This window comes from Pogona vitticeps, chromosome 10 (genome assembly GCF_051106095.1).
Source record: "Pogona vitticeps strain Pit_001003342236 chromosome 10, PviZW2.1, whole genome shotgun sequence".
In the NCBI taxonomy this organism is placed as follows: domain Eukaryota; kingdom Metazoa; phylum Chordata; class Lepidosauria; order Squamata; family Agamidae; genus Pogona; species Pogona vitticeps.
Genome location: NC_135792.1, coordinates 6,763,414 through 6,781,616, shown reverse-complemented (window position 1 = coordinate 6,781,616; position 18,203 = coordinate 6,763,414). Strand labels below are relative to the sequence as shown.

At 42.5% G+C, this 18,203-nt stretch overlaps 1 protein-coding gene across 1 annotated transcript; it reads right to left on the bottom strand.

Annotated features, from left to right (window-relative positions):
* Positions 1-1,057: 1,057 nt before the first annotated feature.
* Positions 1,058-13,610, bottom strand: HSD17B2 (hydroxysteroid 17-beta dehydrogenase 2). The gene is made up of 5 exons (XM_020813586.3): positions 13,089-13,610; positions 9,040-9,252; positions 7,298-7,483; positions 3,423-3,560; positions 1,058-2,622 (listed from the first exon to the last, which is right to left on the bottom strand). Exons 1-5 carry the CDS (start codon positions 13,372-13,374, stop codon positions 2,228-2,230), a joined length of 1,218 nt encoding a protein of 405 aa, XP_020669245.2. The 5' UTR covers positions 13,375-13,610; the 3' UTR covers positions 1,058-2,227.
* Positions 13,611-18,203: the final 4,593 nt, after the last annotated feature.

The window sequence follows — 18,203 nt, the reverse complement described above, 5'->3', positions numbered from 1 at the left end:
GTGGTTAATTTTAGTGGTTTAGGTTTCTGGCTGTGGAGCCAAAGGTTGGGAGTTTGATTCCCCACAGGGCCTCCCTGACAAGGGTTGGACTCGATGATCCGTAGGGTCCCGTCCAGCTCTGTAGTTCTAAGGTTACTGATAAGCCAGCTATTACATGCCTGGATAAGCAATAAAGAAAGCCAAATTATAGAAGGTAAAGTTCCATCAGCACGAGACCTCAAAAGTAAAGAAAATCTCAAAATTGTGAAGTGCCAAACATTAAGGCAAGAAATTAAATGCACATGGAATCAAAATCAGGGCATCCTCCTCACTGTACTAATTGCAGCAACCAGAACTGTTCCAAAATTTTGGTTACTAATTTAAAACAAATGTCAATTGCTGCTCATTTGCTTCCTAAAATTCACGAATCAAATAATTTTGAAAATGTGTGATGTCACCCACAGGTTTTTTGTGACTTGGCTTCTAGTGTTTAGGCTTGACTCTTTGGTCCACTTCAGGCATGAGGTTGCTGAGAAATGAGAGGTGCAGCATAATCATCATCATCATAGACCCTAGGAATCTTGTCATGTTGTCCCTTTTTACCAAACAATCTCCACTTTCAATTTTAGGGTCAAAATATTTGTTTTCGTAATAAAAAATCCCCCCTCCCATTGGTGTAAGATTATATTAATGGTGTCGTCTACATAAAAGAAACCCCAGAAACCTTATTAATTGCCTTTTCTGCTACTTCTCTGATTCCTTTGGTGAGCTCACCATCTCAGAAATGATACATGTGTTATTCAAACGAAATACCTGCATTCAATGAATGACTGAATTTGTGTGTCACAGTAAACTGTGGTTTATGTTAACTATGGTTGGTAGTTTAAGCTGAGATTTGCAACATACATAGCTAAATAAAGCAGGGCAGGGAAAATCTGGTGAAATTGGAAGCCAATTTTATTGTTGCAGGGTGCTCTGTGGGCCACAGGAGAAACTCTAAGTCAAACCACAGGTGAGCAAAATGTCATTTTTTATTTGGAGGAAAAATGTATGTTTTGCTTTTTAAAAATGTATGGAGGGTATCTAAATCACAGTCCATGAGTAATTTGAGGCACCTCAGTAATGACCAGGAGTATGTAATGTCACATACAAACTGCATTATCTCCATTCTTGGAATAAACAATGGCTTATCTTTATAGATAAGTTCTCAGTGAGTTTTTCTCGCACCCTTTTGTCAGATTGTATTTGAGGATGGGTAGCTGGGGGGGAAGCACCTAGGGACAACAAATCGGGGACACCTGAAGATTTGGAGATCATGCTAAGCCCTAGTTTACAAAAAAATAGGAATCAAAGGACAACAAGAAATTAATGGTTCAGAGTTTGCCTGATGGCTGGTTAACACACCATGGGCTTGTTAGGAGAGGTGGAGGTCAAAAAACACAATAAGGTAGACTTCAATAAATCACAGGCCTAAATCAGTGGATGGAGAAGTACAATAGTGCCTATGAGTATTAACTTATGTGTTAATTGAGGAATTGCATGCCTACAGTAGTAAAGGCAATAAGGAATCCTGTATGTTGTAGGATTCCTGATGGGTTGGAAAGGTCCCATATATATGTTCAAAGAGTCTATTTCCATATTTGCAGAAGTGTATGTATCTCAGGTGGAGGGAGAACAGCAGGAAAAGCCATATTTCCACCCTCCCGTAACAAAAGAAGAAAGACACACACTTATCCCATGAAAGGGGGGGGCTAGAAATGGGATGACATGATATTATGCAGATCAGGGTGTATGTTTCTGCCACTGAGGGTGACTGAGAGTAAAGACAATCTGATAAGGAAAGCCAAACAATCATCAGAAAAGGAAGCAATTTATTAGCCTCGTTAGGAATGCCCATAAAAATAATATTAAGCTCGATCTTTATTCTGAGGAAAAGGGGACCTCTCTCAAAAAAATAAAAATAAAATACAATAAAAAAGGAAAAGGGGGAAAAATGAAGGAAAATGTAGGCCATAAAAGGAGAAAGCATTTATCATAAAGCTAAACACTTCCTATGGGATTTTCCTCCCATATCATGCATTTTTTGTTTTGTTTTGTTTTGTTTTTTGTTTTTGTTTTTAAAAAAGAGGACCAGAACATATTTTAAAAATAATAATCATTAAAACCCTCCTCGCACCTTCTTATAACAGACGGAATCACTCAGAAAACAAAGGGAATCGAATCAGTGACTCTGCAATGCACGGCCATCTTAGTTTTTAGAAAGATGTGTCTTTTCCAGCACCTTCTCCCAGTTCTGGTTTTTTGTCTCAGACACACTCAGAGCCTTGGGCATGCTTGGGCTAGCCATAATTCTGCCCATACAAAAATCGTAGAACCAGAGGGGGAAATAACAGAACATGAGGAGATACTTGTAAGCGTTCTTGCCGGGAGTGTATAAGCCATGCGGACGCTCGGCCAGTAAAGCGTGTAAAACATCACAGAGCACAGGGGAAAAATCAGAGGAAGAGATAGAAGGAATGTGAGTGAGGAACATCTTCAGACTGTGGATGTAATCTTCGCCATAATCTTTCATCACTTCAGGGGAGAGGCCGTCAAGAAGCTTCTGTTCTTCCTTATTCCACAGCTCAGGTGTTCCGTAAATACCTAAGAGATCAACCGATTATTTATGAATGTCTGGGAATTATAGTTTGTCGTTAGAAACCGTTCTCATTGGAATGGAATATGAGGAATATCTAGGAAGGAGGGCTTGTGAGGTAGTATCTTTTCTTAAGGTCTAGGTCGGAATATGCCTGCTAAAGTTCTGTCTGTAAAGTCCACAAACAGGGCATGAGCAAATTCCACTCATATTCTCCCACAACTGGTTCCCAGAGACACGATGCCTCTGATTCTGGAGGTAGAATGTAGCCTTTAGTAGAATTTAAAAGTAGCTGTCTAGAAGTAATTGCATTACTGGCAATGCATAGCCTTGGAGTGACAACTGGCGGGGTTAACTGGTGATGGGAGACAGTAATGATCCTAATCAGATCTTGGGAAATCTACTTTCGGTGGACTACACTTTCCCTATTCCCCTGCACAACATGGCCCATCTCTACACATCCCCTCTTGGGAAGACTCATGAGCAAAAACTTCTATTGCCTGCTGGAGAATCCCGGTCTTGAAGGAGTCCTACTTTGGAAATGTCAGGAGAAAGCAAGATTCCCTGGAAAAGACAATAATGCTGGGAAAGGCTGAAGGCAGCAGGAAAAGAGGAAGGTCAAATACAAGATGGACTGACTCAGTAAAGAAACCCAGAGGCTTAAACTTACAAGAACTGATTGGGACAGTTGAAGGCTGGACATTTTGGAGATTGCTCATTCATAGGGTCACCGTATGTCAGAGGCCCTATACCATCATCCTGATGTATACACAAGTTAGAAAAGTAAACAAATAAGCAGTGGTTTAACCTGTTCTGAAGGCTGATGGATGAACTGTAGCTACTTTAATGCCCCATTTTGAAAGCTCCTGTCTCATGACTCCGGAGAACATGGTCAGCGCAGCTTTGGATGCTCCGTAGGCGGCAAACCGTGGCATAGGGATACCCCCTAGGGGAAACAATCAAAACCAGTTATGAAGGCTTGCTTGCTGATGATTTAAAAATGAAGGATCACACAGTCTTGTCGAAATTTATGCTGTGGTTAAAGATAAGGTGGTGGTGTCGCAGGTTAAACCGCAGAAGCCTCTGTGCTGCAAGGTCAGAAGACCAGCAGTCATAAGATTGAATCCATGCGATGGAGTGAGCTCCCGTCGCTTGTCCCAGCTCCTGCCAACCTAACCGTTCAAAAGCATGTAAAAATGTGAGTGGATGAATAGGTACCACCTCGGTGGGAAGGTAACAATGTTCTGTGTCTAGTCGTGCTGGCCACGTGGCCATGGAAACTGTCTACGGACAAATGCTGGCTCTATGGCTTGGAAACAGGGATGAGCACCGTGCCCTACAGTCAGACATGACTGGACTAAATGTCAAGGGGAGCCTTTATCTTTACCTTACCTAAAGATAAGGTGCAGAGCGGACAGTCTACCAGCAGACACCTGCATACACAAATTAGATGGTCTTGCTGGCTAAAGGCAATGCTTTGCTAGGAGTACCTGATTTATTCATGCTTCCCCTCCTTCAGAGAAGTGTTCCTGTTTGCAGCATAAACACAGTGTAATGCATGCACTATTTGGTCAAGAGTTAGATGAATACACAGTTCAGAAAAAAGAAAGTGAACTTTTCCCCACACTTATCTCTCTGGCTTCCCAACGGAAATGTTCCCCAAAGAAACAACATCAAATAAAATGAAAGAGTGTGTGTTTTAACAGCATGCAATTGTGATTTTTCGTTTCCTTTAACATGATTATCAAGTTCCTCTTATGAGGTCAGGGTGACTTTAGAAACATGGGTGTGTGCTCAGGTGAGCACAAAAGAGGTGATTGGAACTATGAGGTGCAGAAAGGTATGTGCGCGTTAAAACACGCTTGCCTACAAGCAATCATTGTTGATGTTGCCGTTACACAGATGGAACCAAGCCCTGTGTCAAGGTTACCACTGAAGCCACACCTTATGAAGAGTCATGTGTCTCCCTGTGTAATGGAAAAGAGTGTGTGATGGGAAGCCATTGTGTTCATGTTTCCTAACGGGATGGGTAGATTGCTCTGTACCAGTCCTTGATTGTTCTGTTGTTTTCTGTCACTTCAGTAAATGCTACTTCTCCTCAATTCCAGTTCAAAATAAGAAGATATGATGGCTGAAATCAAGTATAAGGTTGCAATGAGAGTTGCCCCATTGAACTAATGGAACTTGCAGTGGATCATGAAAGTCCCACTGATTCAGAGGACCTACTCTAACTGTGATTCACTATTGGATTGCACTCATTAGGAGTCAACATCTACCTTGGAGTATGCCCAGTTAGCAGCGATGCTATAGTTTCTTAGTTTATCGTCACTGTCTTCTTTCTGGCTTCACTGCCCCCATTATCACTGTGTAAAACACTAAAAATAATACGCTTGATGTATGTGTGACAAAAGTGAGGAACTTCAGTCTCTGGGCTAAAGTTTTCAATTTGGCTTTTAGTTGTTTTTTAAGTGATGCAGCACATAGGCACTACCCTAATACATTTAAATATGTACATATATTTCCTGGGCTCCCAGACTAGTCCTCTGGGTGTCCTCAGACAGGCCCATGTTTTTTCAGGACATAATCATTTGGTAGCTCAACCTTTTGTACAATCTCCCTTCAGATATTTGAAGACACTTCACTGTGTCTTCCCTCCATTGATTCTTTTATCAGCTAAATGTATTGTGATCTTACATGCACTATTTGGAGAAGAACTATGAGCAAAGTGTGTTCTTCGACTTAGGGTGTGATAAACAGTAGACTAGGAGTTGGGTTTCCCTGATTGAATGGACTTCCACCAGCCAAAGAAAGGGGAAGTGAAATCCAGTGCCTTGTTTGCAGCTTGTTAACTGTTTTAACTACAATAGCTTTAAATACAAAAGCTCCAAATCTCTCCACATTGGTTCAAGCAATCATACTACCTGAACCAATACAAAGGCATTCAATACCAAAAAATGAGAAGTCCCAGAAGTGGGGGGAAACCTCAATGGACAGGGATGAAAAATTCCAGGCTGATTCGAATTGACTTTTACGTCATATATTTGACAGAAAATAATGGAAATCAGACCATCCCATTCCCAGAGTATTTCCCACCTTATTTGTCAGTGTTGTTGCCTTGACTGCAGACAGCCTCAGTGATTAGGAGACTAGCCCACATTTTGGATGACCCATGTGTATTTATCAGCTTGTTGTTCTGGAGGTTTGCACCCGCCTGCTTCCTCCACTTCTTTTAGTAAGTACTAAGTGAGACAGACATTTCTGACAAACTGGTTTTTTCACCTGCCGAAAATGATAAATGCCTATGCCATTAGGTTTTGCAATTGGACACCTGCCATGTTGGACATGAAGCCCAAAACAGCAGAGAAGAGATGAGGTAACATTTCATAGCATATTTCCTATTGCCTAGGTTTACCCTCTCTTCATTCATCCCAGGTGTCAAAATGGAAGCTTTGCAGAGGGTTGTCCTTCCAGCAGGAAAAACTCATGGATGCTGAACCAGCCAGCCAAAAGTGACTCTTATTTCTATTATTACTAATTATTAAGAGGTCCCCCTCCCAAGGGCAGCTGTCCATTTTTTTAAAAAAAAATGTATAATAAACTGTTTTCTATGCTGTCCAAATACATTCTACCTCTGTAGTGTAATGATGACGATGATTAATTGTATAGTGTAGTTTTATAATTATTATGAAGGGTTGAATTTTAAGTGTTATGTTTCACAAAGTTGCCAGATTGTGAGTCTAAGAGTATATGCTGTGTCTCTGTGTGTCTGTCTCTGTGTATGTGTGTGGAGAGAGAGAGAGAGAGAGAGAGAGATTTAGACCTCCGTGCAACTGGTAATTTCCAACTAGGATAGATCCATTGAATCAATGGGATTTATGCATGTGTTGCTTTACCATTCCATAGTTGCTTCAGTGGGTCACCTCTCACTGGAACGAGACACTGGATTTCACCTTAGTTTATAAACTAAGGGACATGGTGGCGCTGTGGGCTAAACCGCAGAAGCCTGTGCTGCAGGGTCAGAAGACCAAGCAGTCATAAGATCGAATTCACGCGACGGAGTGAGCTCCCGTCGCCTGTCCCAGCTCCCGCCAACCTAGCGGTTCGAAAGCATGCAAATGCGAGTAGATAAATAGGTACCATCTCGGTGGGAAGGTAAACAGCGTTCCGTGTCTAAATCACACTGGCCATGTGACCACGGAAAGATTGTCTTCGGACAAACGCTGGCTCTATGGCTTGAAGAGCGGGATGAGCGCCGCCCCCTAGAGTCGGACACGACTGGACAAAAATTGTCAAGGGGAACCTTTACCTTTACCTTATAAACTGATGTTTTTACTTCATTTCTAAAAACTTAATTTAACTGATGGGATGCCGACAACTATATTCAGATATGAAAAATGTGTTGAGGTGTTGAAGAGCCACTTGAATGGCTAGATGGCTTGGTGGTTTAGATATCTGGCTTTGGAGCCAGAGGTTGGGAGTTCAATTCCCCCACTGTGCCTTCTTGACAGGGGCTGGACTCATTGATCCATAGGGTCCCTTCCAGCTCTGCAGTTCTGAGATGATGATGATGATGATGATTGGCTTAACCCAATTATTAGTTCAGACTAGAGCAGGCCAGCTGACACAATGGGAACACAGCCCTGTGCATTTGTGAATTACAGACACAACATCAGCTTCACTCACCTGCCATGCTTGAGATGTTAATAAGCCGTCCCTTAGATTTACGGAGTAATGGCAGGAATGTTTTCGAGAGCTCGACGGGACCAAAGAAATTGACCTCCATGCACTGCTTGTAAGAATGCATAGGGAGCAGTTCTCCATCTGCCGTGTATCCCATGATCCCTGCATTATTGATGACACCCCAGAGATCTGTGAAAGAAGAAGAGCATGCAGGTCTGTTGAGAAAGTCCCTGCTGTGGGTCAGAGATAACATTTTCCCCTACAATGAACCTCCATAGTTCTAAGCTGCTTCCTTCTGTTTCGAAAAAGTACATCTGATCATACCCTTCCCCTTTGCTGCTTGCTTGATTGCAAGGAATTGCATAATGGCCAGAATCCTATCACACTTGTGGTGCAGAAAATAGAAATTGCCCAGCTGATTGTTATGGCTGGCTGTAGCCTCATAGGCATAGAATCATAAAATTATGGAGTTGGAAGGGGCCTATAAGGCCATTGAGTCCAACCCCTTGCTTAGTGCAGGAATATAAATCAAAAGATATCTGCTAGGTGGTTGTCTATACTTCTATTGAATGCCTACAGTTTTGGAACACTCGCCGCCACTTGCGATCATTGGTTCCATTGTTGTACTGCTCTAACAGTCAGGAAGTTGTTTTCCCCCCTGATATTCAATTGAAATCTGGCTCCCTGTAACTTGAGACCATTGTTGCATGTCCTGCCCTTAGGAATTGAGTTGTTTGTCACCAAACAGCCAAAAACCTATAAACACAACTGGGGGGGGGGCAGGATAGGATTTACACATATGGTGCTTCACAATAGGATTTTGCCCCAGTGTAGTAATGAGCAGAAATAGTGAGCTTTTTCTATGGAGAATGCTAGCAGTTTTGCGTCAATTTATGGTCAACAGCTTTTCATAGGAAAGTGGAATGGAAGCTGCATTCCGGAAGGAAGGAAGGAAGGAAGGAAGGAAGGAAGGAAGGAAGGAAGGAAGGAAGGAAGGAAGGAAGGAAGGAAGGAAGGAAGGAAGGAAGGAAGGAAGGAAGGAAGGAAGGAAGGGAGGGAGGCAGGGAGGCAGGGAGGCAGGGAGGCAGGGAGGCAGGGAGGAAGGGAGGAAGGAATGTTCAGCATTTCATGCAAGTTTCTCTTCTAGTCTGACCTGGAGATCCATTGTATTGTCTATCAGTCTCCTGTCCCATGTGTAACCACATCTGATTTAGTTTAGCTTCCAAAATCATATGAAATTGGCCGTGTTCAGGGTCATCTGGCCAATATTGCTCTCAGCTTTTGGTTTTGAAATATGAACAAATTATGAGCCCCCCTTCTAACCACTCCTTAAAAAAAACCTAGGCTTGTGCTTGCAATGTATACTCATGATAATATCCAGGGCCATAACTCAGGTGGAGCAACCCATATTTTGTCCCCGGGCACTAACATTTAGAGCAGTGGTTCCCAACCTTGGGTCTCCAGAGGTTCTTAGACTACAACTCCCAGAAATCTTGGCTGGCACAGAGAGTGGCAAAGGCTTCTGGGAGTTGGCAGTCCAAGAACCTCTGGGGGACACAAAGTTATGCTGGTCCAATCACTTTCCTTTTAAAAAAATCATAAACATTGTGTTTCTTCTGGGGAACCCCCTATTCTACCTCTTCCTTCTTGAGGGGGCTTGTACCTCTACCTTTGGGGAGAGGGAGGTGGATGATGGCGACACTTGCTCCCGGTGCCCACATCGCTAGGTAGGACTCCAACAATACCTCGATTGTGCAACTTCTTTTTAACTTCCAGATAGGCTTCTTTGATTTGCGCAGAATTCGTGACATCCAACTGCAGGACAGAAAGCCTGTCAGAGCCGGTCTTCTTCAGTGTTTCTGCACCAGGTCCTTTCTCATTCAAAACACCAGCAAACACGATGAGTCCTAAGCGGTCAAGGTACTTGGCCAGCTCGTGTCCGAGACCACTGTCACTTCCTAAAGAAAACCCAGATTAAAAGACACGTCATGCTGGGATTTCTGAAAACGGGTTGCAAAACTTTCCAAGTCATGGATCAGGATGAATGAGAGTCTCTCTTCTCATGGGTCAAGGTGGGCAATAGATGGCTTCCCATTGACCTATGGTATCTGATACCAAGGTCAGTTAGAAGGAATAGCACTATAGAGCTTTGAACATGATTGCTGTAAATAGAGAGGACAGTGGAAACGAAGCCCAACTTACTTGAGCTTGACTATACCTGTGGTGATGCTTATTTATTTTATTTTATTTATTTGATTTGTATCCCACCCCCATCTGGTTGAAATAGCCACGCTTCCTGTTGACTGTATGCCCTCCCACCATTCCGTTCATCTGTGAGGAAGATGCAGCTTAAAAAAATAAAAAATAAAATCCACTCTCACTTTGCGAAGGGGCCTCCAATGATTTTGAGAGACATTGGTTTCTTCACCACGTGCTAGGCGAGTTACACAACAGCAACACCAGCTTTTGACTGTGAAGTGGTAACACCTGGAAGAGTAATTATTTGAAAACCATCCTTATCGTTGCGATCATCGTACAGATCTGCTGCTCTTAGTACTTCCCAGCTGAGCAGCAGGATGTAATCTTTCCATCTTGAAGCCCAGAAGGTTAACCAAAGCAATAAAATAAAACAATAATTAAAATAATAATAATTAAAAATGATCTTTGCATTCTGAAATCCAAAGTGTTATAAAACATGGGCAGCAGCTAGACTGAAGAAGGGTTGTGGAGTTAAAAAAAAAAAAAAGAAAGATGCTAATTGATCCAAATGGATCTTTTTTCAAAATTTACCTGGCAAAAGCTACCTAATTCTGGTCATGTTTTTGGAACTCTCCAGAGAAAACCGGTCTCTCCAGCCCCTCCTGCCTGCTTATATCCCTTGGGCCAGAAAAATACACACTCAGGGTGATTGGAATGCCTGAGGATTTGAAAGGACCGAAGAATGCGTTTTTTTGCAAGATCCAAGCAGAGTTGCATATACCAACTAACTCTCTCTCTCTCTCTCTCCCTCCCTCCCTCTCTCTCTCTCTCTCTCTCTCTCTCTCTCTCTCTCTCTCACACACACACACACACACACACACACACACACACACACACACACACGTGCAAAACACTCTCAAGCAAGGCTGAGCTAAAAGCTCAAAAATTTAAGTTTTAAGGAGATTTGATTAGAATTTGGGGAGATCTGTCAAAATAAAGGAGATAGACTACCTGCACGTCAGATTTAACTGTTTCTTGACATCACCACTGCTTTTGCGCAGTGACAGTGACACTTGGCTCAGCAGATGATGGTCTCTTCCAGATGTGCAATTGTAAGATTATTATTATTATAGAATGAGAGATGGAGGCTCAGGAGATCTGTGATCAAATCCCTGTTCAGCTGCGGAAATTCACTGAATAAACCCACTCCTTAAATTTTACATACTTTGAGAGCCCCTTTAGGGTGGCTGTAAAACAGATGCAACTTGACAACATATATAAAACAAACACATCTATTTGGGATTAACATTGGGATTCAACTGTACGGTTTTCATTCCCAGCTGGAATTACGGGAATGTGTTAAAACTATTTTTAATTTCTGAAAATTAAAAGCATATTTAAAAAGCTACAAGGTATAATATCCAACATGCAAAAAACTCTCCTTGGTTTCTAGTTGTTTAGAAGAAACTTGTCTAAAGAGGAAAATCTTGGCACGATAAAGGACAGATAGTAGGGAGAGGGCCAGCCTGGTCTCCCAGATGTCCTCCTAGCCAGGCAGGATGAACTTTGCTTAAGCAGTCAATGTTTTTCATGATGTCTTGGTTAGATTACTGCTATACACTATGTGTGGGGCTGCCCTTGAAGACATGATGCTGTTATTGCAGAATGCAATGGCCACATAGAAACGAGAGAACTAAAAAAATCAGATCAGTGATGTTGAACTGACCCAAACAGTGTTATCTCACTGGTGCCAGGATAAGACATACTCATAGGCATTTGATGGTATGTGACTGACTGATTTGTTTTTCATCATAACAGTCCAATTAATTGCCCTTAAGGCTTGTTATTCTTGGAGAGAGGTGCAATTTTACATTATCAGAACAATTTTGGCTTCGTTTCCCTTCTTAACTGCTGCACATTTTAAAGGCTTTTAATTTTGTTTCAACAGTTGTGTGTTTTAATTGCCTTTAAGATCAAGTCCGTCTGATACATAAACCCAACAAGGCGTACATGAAATGGGTGTGATTCTTTCACTTCGCTACACCAATCAGCTTTACAGCTGCCTGTGACACAGTGCAAACATCGTAAACGAGGGAGAAAAATCACTTGCTTCTACCTTCAAAAAGCGCACCGAAGTGTGGGGTTGATCCTTGTTCTGTCTTGACCTCCTAGCATAACACATCAGTCAGTACCTGATCTGAAAACATCCATCAGCAAAGACTGCCAGATTTGCTGCACTTTTCTGTGAATGGCCCTTGTTTTTAGAAACAGTTGACAAATTTCCCTTCTCCTCTTCTCCCCCCTCCTATATGTCTGACCAGTAAATAGCAGCTTTCCTTGCTTGGCAAGACATGCTGTAAGCAAATAAGCAAATTGTACTGCAGCGCTATGCACTCCCATAGCAGCCCTTCATTCTTGGAATCAGGTGTGGAGCAATTTATCAAGCTTGCCATGCTGCTTGTCCAAAAAAAAAAAAAAAAATGGAGTGGATTTCTGCGGTTGTTGCTGTTAAGTTATAACCTGGAGGGCGGCAGAGGGAATCCCAAACCGAACCAGACAAAACCCCCAAATGATTGATCTTTGTTGAAGTGGACATCCCCTGATCATCCATCAGCAATGAAAGTAAAAGCCCAGGTGAGAACTTTTTTCATGGCCAACAACTCCAGCCCGGAGAGTCAATGTTTAGTGCAGTGGTCCCCTACCATGGGTAACCCCAGTGTTCTTGGACTGCAATTCCCAGAAGCCTTCCCCACCAGTTGTGCTGGCTGGGGTTTCTGGGATTTGCAGTCCAAGAGCACTGGGGTTGCTCAGGTTTGGGAACTGCTGGTGTAGTGGACAGAGCGACAAACGATGGTTCAGAAGATCTGGGTTCAAATCTCCGCTTAGCCATAAAACTCATAAAGCCACTCCTTAAAAAAAAAATTGCATGCCGTCAAGTCAATTCTGATTTAGGGTGAGCCTTTCCAGGATCTTCTGAGTAGAGAATATATATATATATACACAAGTGCTGACCATTACCATCTTCTGGGGGCAGCTCTGAGACTCTGCAGCTTGCCCAAGACCACACAGGCTGACTCTTCCCCCAGGAAGCACAGTGGGGGAATCGAACTCCCGCCCTCTGGCTCCGCAGCCAGATGCCGAAACCACTGAGCTATCCAGCCAGCTAAAAACCCATTCCTTAACCATCTCCTACGCCCTGAAAACTCCACAGAGGCTCCATAGGTCAGATGTGACTTCACTGCACTTAAAACACATTGCTCTAGTAACCCTGTACACATAAACTTAAGAGGCAGTCCAACTGGACTGTATACAATTTCCTTCTGAATCCAGATACAGATCGGGTTCTGCTCCAAACTGGAAAAGTGGAAGCCTCATACGTTCTTCTTATTTCTTCAGTGAAAACAGTTTTTTAAAAGAAGGGATAAATAATGCTAATGAATGAATGAATGCAAGCCTAAGGGGTTGCATTGATGCTCATGATCAAGTGTGGAATTTTCACACACAACTGCCAAGAGATGCTATACTGTCGGGGGGGGAAAAAACCTAAAAATAAATCCATCAAACAAGAAAAAACTCCTGAGTTGTTCCTTCTTACCTGTGATGAGGACAGCTTTGCGGTCCACGGGCAGCATGGCTTGCGTTGGGATGTAAATGCAAAAGACGAGGCATGCCAGAGAGAATAAGCTCAAACCCAGGTAACTTCTCAAGGTGGCGAAGCACAAGATCTCCAAAGCAAAAAGCAGGAGGAGGCCCAGGCAGAAGGGGATCGCTTTCTCCACATGGTTCCTTTTGGCTCGGTAAAGAATAGTCCCTCCGCAGAGCACCGTTGCACCCATGTAGATCAAGAGGGTATTGTCGGCTTCAGAGTGATACCCGGCCATGATGGCAGACAGAGAAGACGGCACGCCCAGCCGCTGGGAAAATCAAAATTTAAATACAGCAATAAAGATATAGTTCTTGCAGGGTTCCAACAGCACCTATAGCTATAACAAAGTGGATCTTAAATGCAAAGAGGAGGAAGAGAGGGGAGGGGGAGAGGAGGGCTCAGTTCCCCGTTGGGGTGGTGGGAGTGATCTTTGAAGTTTTCAAGTCATCAGTTGCATGCACAGATATATTTGTCTGAAGTAGCTTCTCTGAGCTGCTCCCCAGACAGCATGAAGAGACTTTGACAGTTTCTCTCACCTTTTCATTTTTTTTTTCCTTTCCAGGAGAGCTCCACCTTCTGAGGGACACCCAGTGTGGATAATGATTGACAGAACCAAGACTGAACATGAAGCAGCAAGACTTGTCCTACGGAAGGTTACAGCTGTTACATAATTTACGCACTCAAGAGGGTGCTCTCAAACGGAAAAGGAGAGAGAACATGAACCTGTTTACACAACAGCATAGTGTTACTTTTATCGCCCTTTGATGCAAACACTTCCAACCGGGGTTATTTTGCACACACAGCAGGAACTTTTGGGCAGCTTGGATGAGGAGGCGCAGAGAATGCTTATCAAATTTGTGGATGACACAAAACTGGGCAGAATAGCTAATAGTCTGGAAGACCGAACCAACATTCAAAAAAAAGATCTCGATAGACCCAAGCGCTCGGCTGAGAGCAATGGAATGGAATGGAACAGGGATCAGTGCAATGTTGTGCACCTAGAGGAACACACGAACACACAGTTACAAGATGGGGGATGCTTGGCCCAGTAATACATCTACATCTCAATGGTCTACCTCTGCAGTTCCCAACCATTGGTCCCCAGATGTTCTTGGACTAAAACTCCCATAAGCCTTCACCACTAGCTGTGCTGGCCAGGGTTTCTGGGTGTCGCAGTCCAAGAACATCTAGGGACCCAAGGTTGGGAAACACTTAGATTGTGTGGAACAGGGTCACTTTGAGGTGCAGCATGTCATTTGAGGTGTTCCTTTCATCCAGGTGCAAGGATCGACCACACCACATCCCAAGCAACCCTGTTTGGCACAATCAAGACAGATCTTCATTCCCTTGAAAGGGAAAGGAAGCTTTCCATTTCTCACAATTATTAACCAGCCAGCTGGCTGTCCCTTTGCTGTTGCCACTTAATGATCTTGAGATATGGGACACTTCCTTTCCACTCGCCCGCAGAGGAGAAGGGAGAGGAAGATTTCCATTTCTTTTGAATTGTTGCTAACCAATACTGCATGCCAGTGATGCTTTAGAAGGGCTTTAAAAAAAGAAAGTTAAATGCTATAATAATCTCTTCCCCTCCCTCCCATTTTCCATTTGTAGCCCAGCAATATTTGCATCCAAGAAGCGTGCTTACTCTGCACTGGGGTACGGGGCTGAATGCCTTCTTAGGCCTCACTTTCCTCTGCTCCTCCGAACCTTGGAGTTCCCTGAGCACTGATGATATTGCCTTCTTATGATTTGCCCCTTTTCCTAGTGCCCACATGACATGCATTCCATCATGAACTAGCTCAATCCTGACAGTCGTCCTTGTGTAAAGAAAAGTAGGCGCCTGAGGACATCTGGGGACATCTGGGGCTTCTTGAACCACCCTGAAACTCATCTAGAAATGGACAAGTATTCCCGCTCTGCTTGGTTTGTAGCTTTTTCTCCAAACCCCAGTTTAAAGTTATATCACATTTATATATTCCACTGTTGTTGTTTTAGCTGAAGGTTCTGTCTGTGAGAAATTGGGCAGAATACTGGCTGCACACTTTTCTCTATATCCTCATGAGTAAAAGGATCTGAGATCTTGGAAAATTCCTTTAAAAAAAGAATTGCTTCTAAAAGTACTTTGCTATAGCACCAAGGCTCTTCAGAGGCATTAATAATTGTCACCTTAGTTATAATTCTGAGAAATTATTCTTTACTTTCTCCTTAGTCAAGAGTGGCTAAAAAAGTACTGGGTAACTTTTTTTAAAAAATGTCACAAGTCGAGTTACTTCCAAGCTCTGAGATTGTATTAAAAAAAAATGACGGGATGGCTTTATTGCCTAGACTACAGAGAAAAGACAGGACTTCTCCTCGCGTGTTTGGCATTTTTCCTTTGAAGCGTAGTGCGTCAGCTTCTCGGTTACATATTAAATATGACACGGATGAATTCACAGGGAAAGAATGATCCATTGAGAGAACATTGATGGCTGAATGGTCTAGATGTCTCTGTTCCTCAACTCAATGCATCTTCCAAAGATTAAATCACTTTTTGGGGAACGCTTATAATGATACCTTGTTTACCTAAGACTGTTTTTGTTTCTTAATGCAACCAGCAGCATCAATTAACTCAGGTTACAAAACACAATAGCCTTTGCGTGGAAGTTCCGTTTCAGCTGGAAACTAGCAGCTTTATCTTCGCCTTGAGGACGTCCGAATCATTGTATTACAAGACCTTGCAAAGTCTGAATCTAACCAGAATATATATGGCAAAGTGAAATATGTGCTAATGATTTGTATTCTTTCCCAAAGGATGATTTTTTTTTAGCAATGGTGAGTTTAGCGATGGCTATGCATGACAAATCAGAGAAATAGTGGTAAATAATGGCAAAAATCCTGTTGTGTAGCATAGTAAATTGCACCAGAATCCATGAGGATTTAGTGCGTCAGCTCTGTCATAAGTTTCATTTATTCAAGTGAGCCCATTTTAACTGTGAACTATGATGCTAATGTAAGTGGCAGTTAGAGTAGGCCTGTTTGAATCAATGGCACTTATGAAGGAGCTGGTTTACGAAATTCCAGAATCTTTGGTACCAAGTCCTGAGGTCCAAGTCTAAGTTTAAAATAATCCTTTTCCCCCCAGAAAAAAAAGGAGGGGTGGGTGAATTAAGAGTCAAGAGCCGAGTCTGAGTCATTAGAAGAAGAAAATAGCTGAGTTAAGTCTAAGTTGAGTCACCTGGACACGAGTCTTGTCACCATCCCTGATGTTAAAAGGGCCATAAGAAAGTAGAACGATTTGTAAATCGGCAAAATGGCTGTGCTCCCCCCCCCAACAGCTTTTCATACAACACATACAAGGGGATTTCCCCCTTCATTAAATCCTACACTGCTAAATGAGATGTGATTGCGGTTGAACCAGCAGGAAACAATGCTATTATACTTAATTTATACGTAGCTGGAAAAGCACCAGGGAACTTTATAACACCATCCCGCTTCCTAAAATGATGGAATGCTTAAAATGAAAATTTAAAGAAAAAGAGTTAAAAAGATCCCATAATATCTTTCTTCCCGTTGCTGTGGGTTATTCTATTACTTGATTAGCAAAGTCCGATTCAGATATTTGGCTGAAACCATGTAGAGGACTGATGTAGAGAAATCTAGTAAATAAATAAAAGAGGATAGAGATGGGATACATGCTTAAGCCCTTCTTCCACGTTCCCCTCACCCTGTATGTTGAGCTGTATAGGTTTTCAGAGCTTCTCTGATTGGGAACCCTGATAAACAGAACGTTGGAAACATCTTTTCTTTGATCTTTTCAAAAGAAGAAATTAATTCTACCCTCGCCCCCACTGGTCAACATTCTAGGTTCTTGTTGTGTCTTTTCCTCCATATGGAAAGAATTTGTTGAATCCCATACATCACAGGTCATCCCCCAAAACTAATTTACAGAAGATTTAGGATCAGCCAGAGAAAATCCTCCTTCATGTAGAGCATAATTACAATGTTTCTGGAAATCCCTACCACAAGATTTATTTATGCATTCCTTATACTTCCCCAGTGGCTGGAAAGAAAATTATCTGGGTTGTGTGCAGACAAATTTGAAAGAGGAAATACAAAGTAATAAGAAATCAACCAAAGTAAAGCATGGGGCCAAATCCCGTTGCTTAGCATATGAAATTGCACTACAAATGACTCATTGACTCAATGGGTATTTAGTGAGTCAATGTAACCATAAGCTCCATTAATTTAAATGAATCTACTCTGATCCTGACTTCCTTCAGCATCCTTTAGGTGAACTAAACATTCATGTAACTTATATTTAAGCAGGCACTCCGGTTAGGAGATGTAAAGAAGACTGCATAGCTGACTTGCATCAAGTGGTTGGCAAACCTTTCCTTTGAAAGAATGTTGTATAACTAGAAGAACATGTTATAGGTGAAAACAACATAAAAATAAAGAGAGGGGAAAAAAGACAGAAATCATGAGCTTTCGTGGATAAGTCCACTTCATCAAACAGTGGACAAGTCCATGAAGGTAAAGGTAAAGGTTCCCCTTGACAATTTTTGTCCAGTCGTGTTCGACTCTAGGGGGCGGTGCTCATCTCCGTTTCCAAGCCATAGAGCCAGCGTTTTGTCCAAAGACAATCTTTCCGTGGTCACATGGCCAGTGTGATTTAGACACGGAACGCTGTTTACCTTCCCACCGAAGTGGTCCCTATTTATCTACTCGCATTTGCATGCTTTCGAACCGCTAGGTTGGCGGGAGCTGGGACAGGCGACGGGAGCTCACTCTGTTGCGTGGATTCGATCTTACGACTGCTTGGTCTTCTGACCCTGCAGCACAGAGGCTTCTGCGGTTTAGCCCACAGCGCCACCACGTAGGTGGTAGGTATATATGTCTTTATTTCTCAGTCTTTATACCAAAGACTGTTTAATATAAGGAGCATTAACAAGAGGGCTGGTGGAAGGATAGGGCAAATATAGTGTTTTATAAAGGGCTCCCTGGGGCTGAGTTTGCATCATTTTAATTTCATCTCATACTTTAATACAGATTATTCTGCTTTGCATTTTTTGATTCATCGTTGCA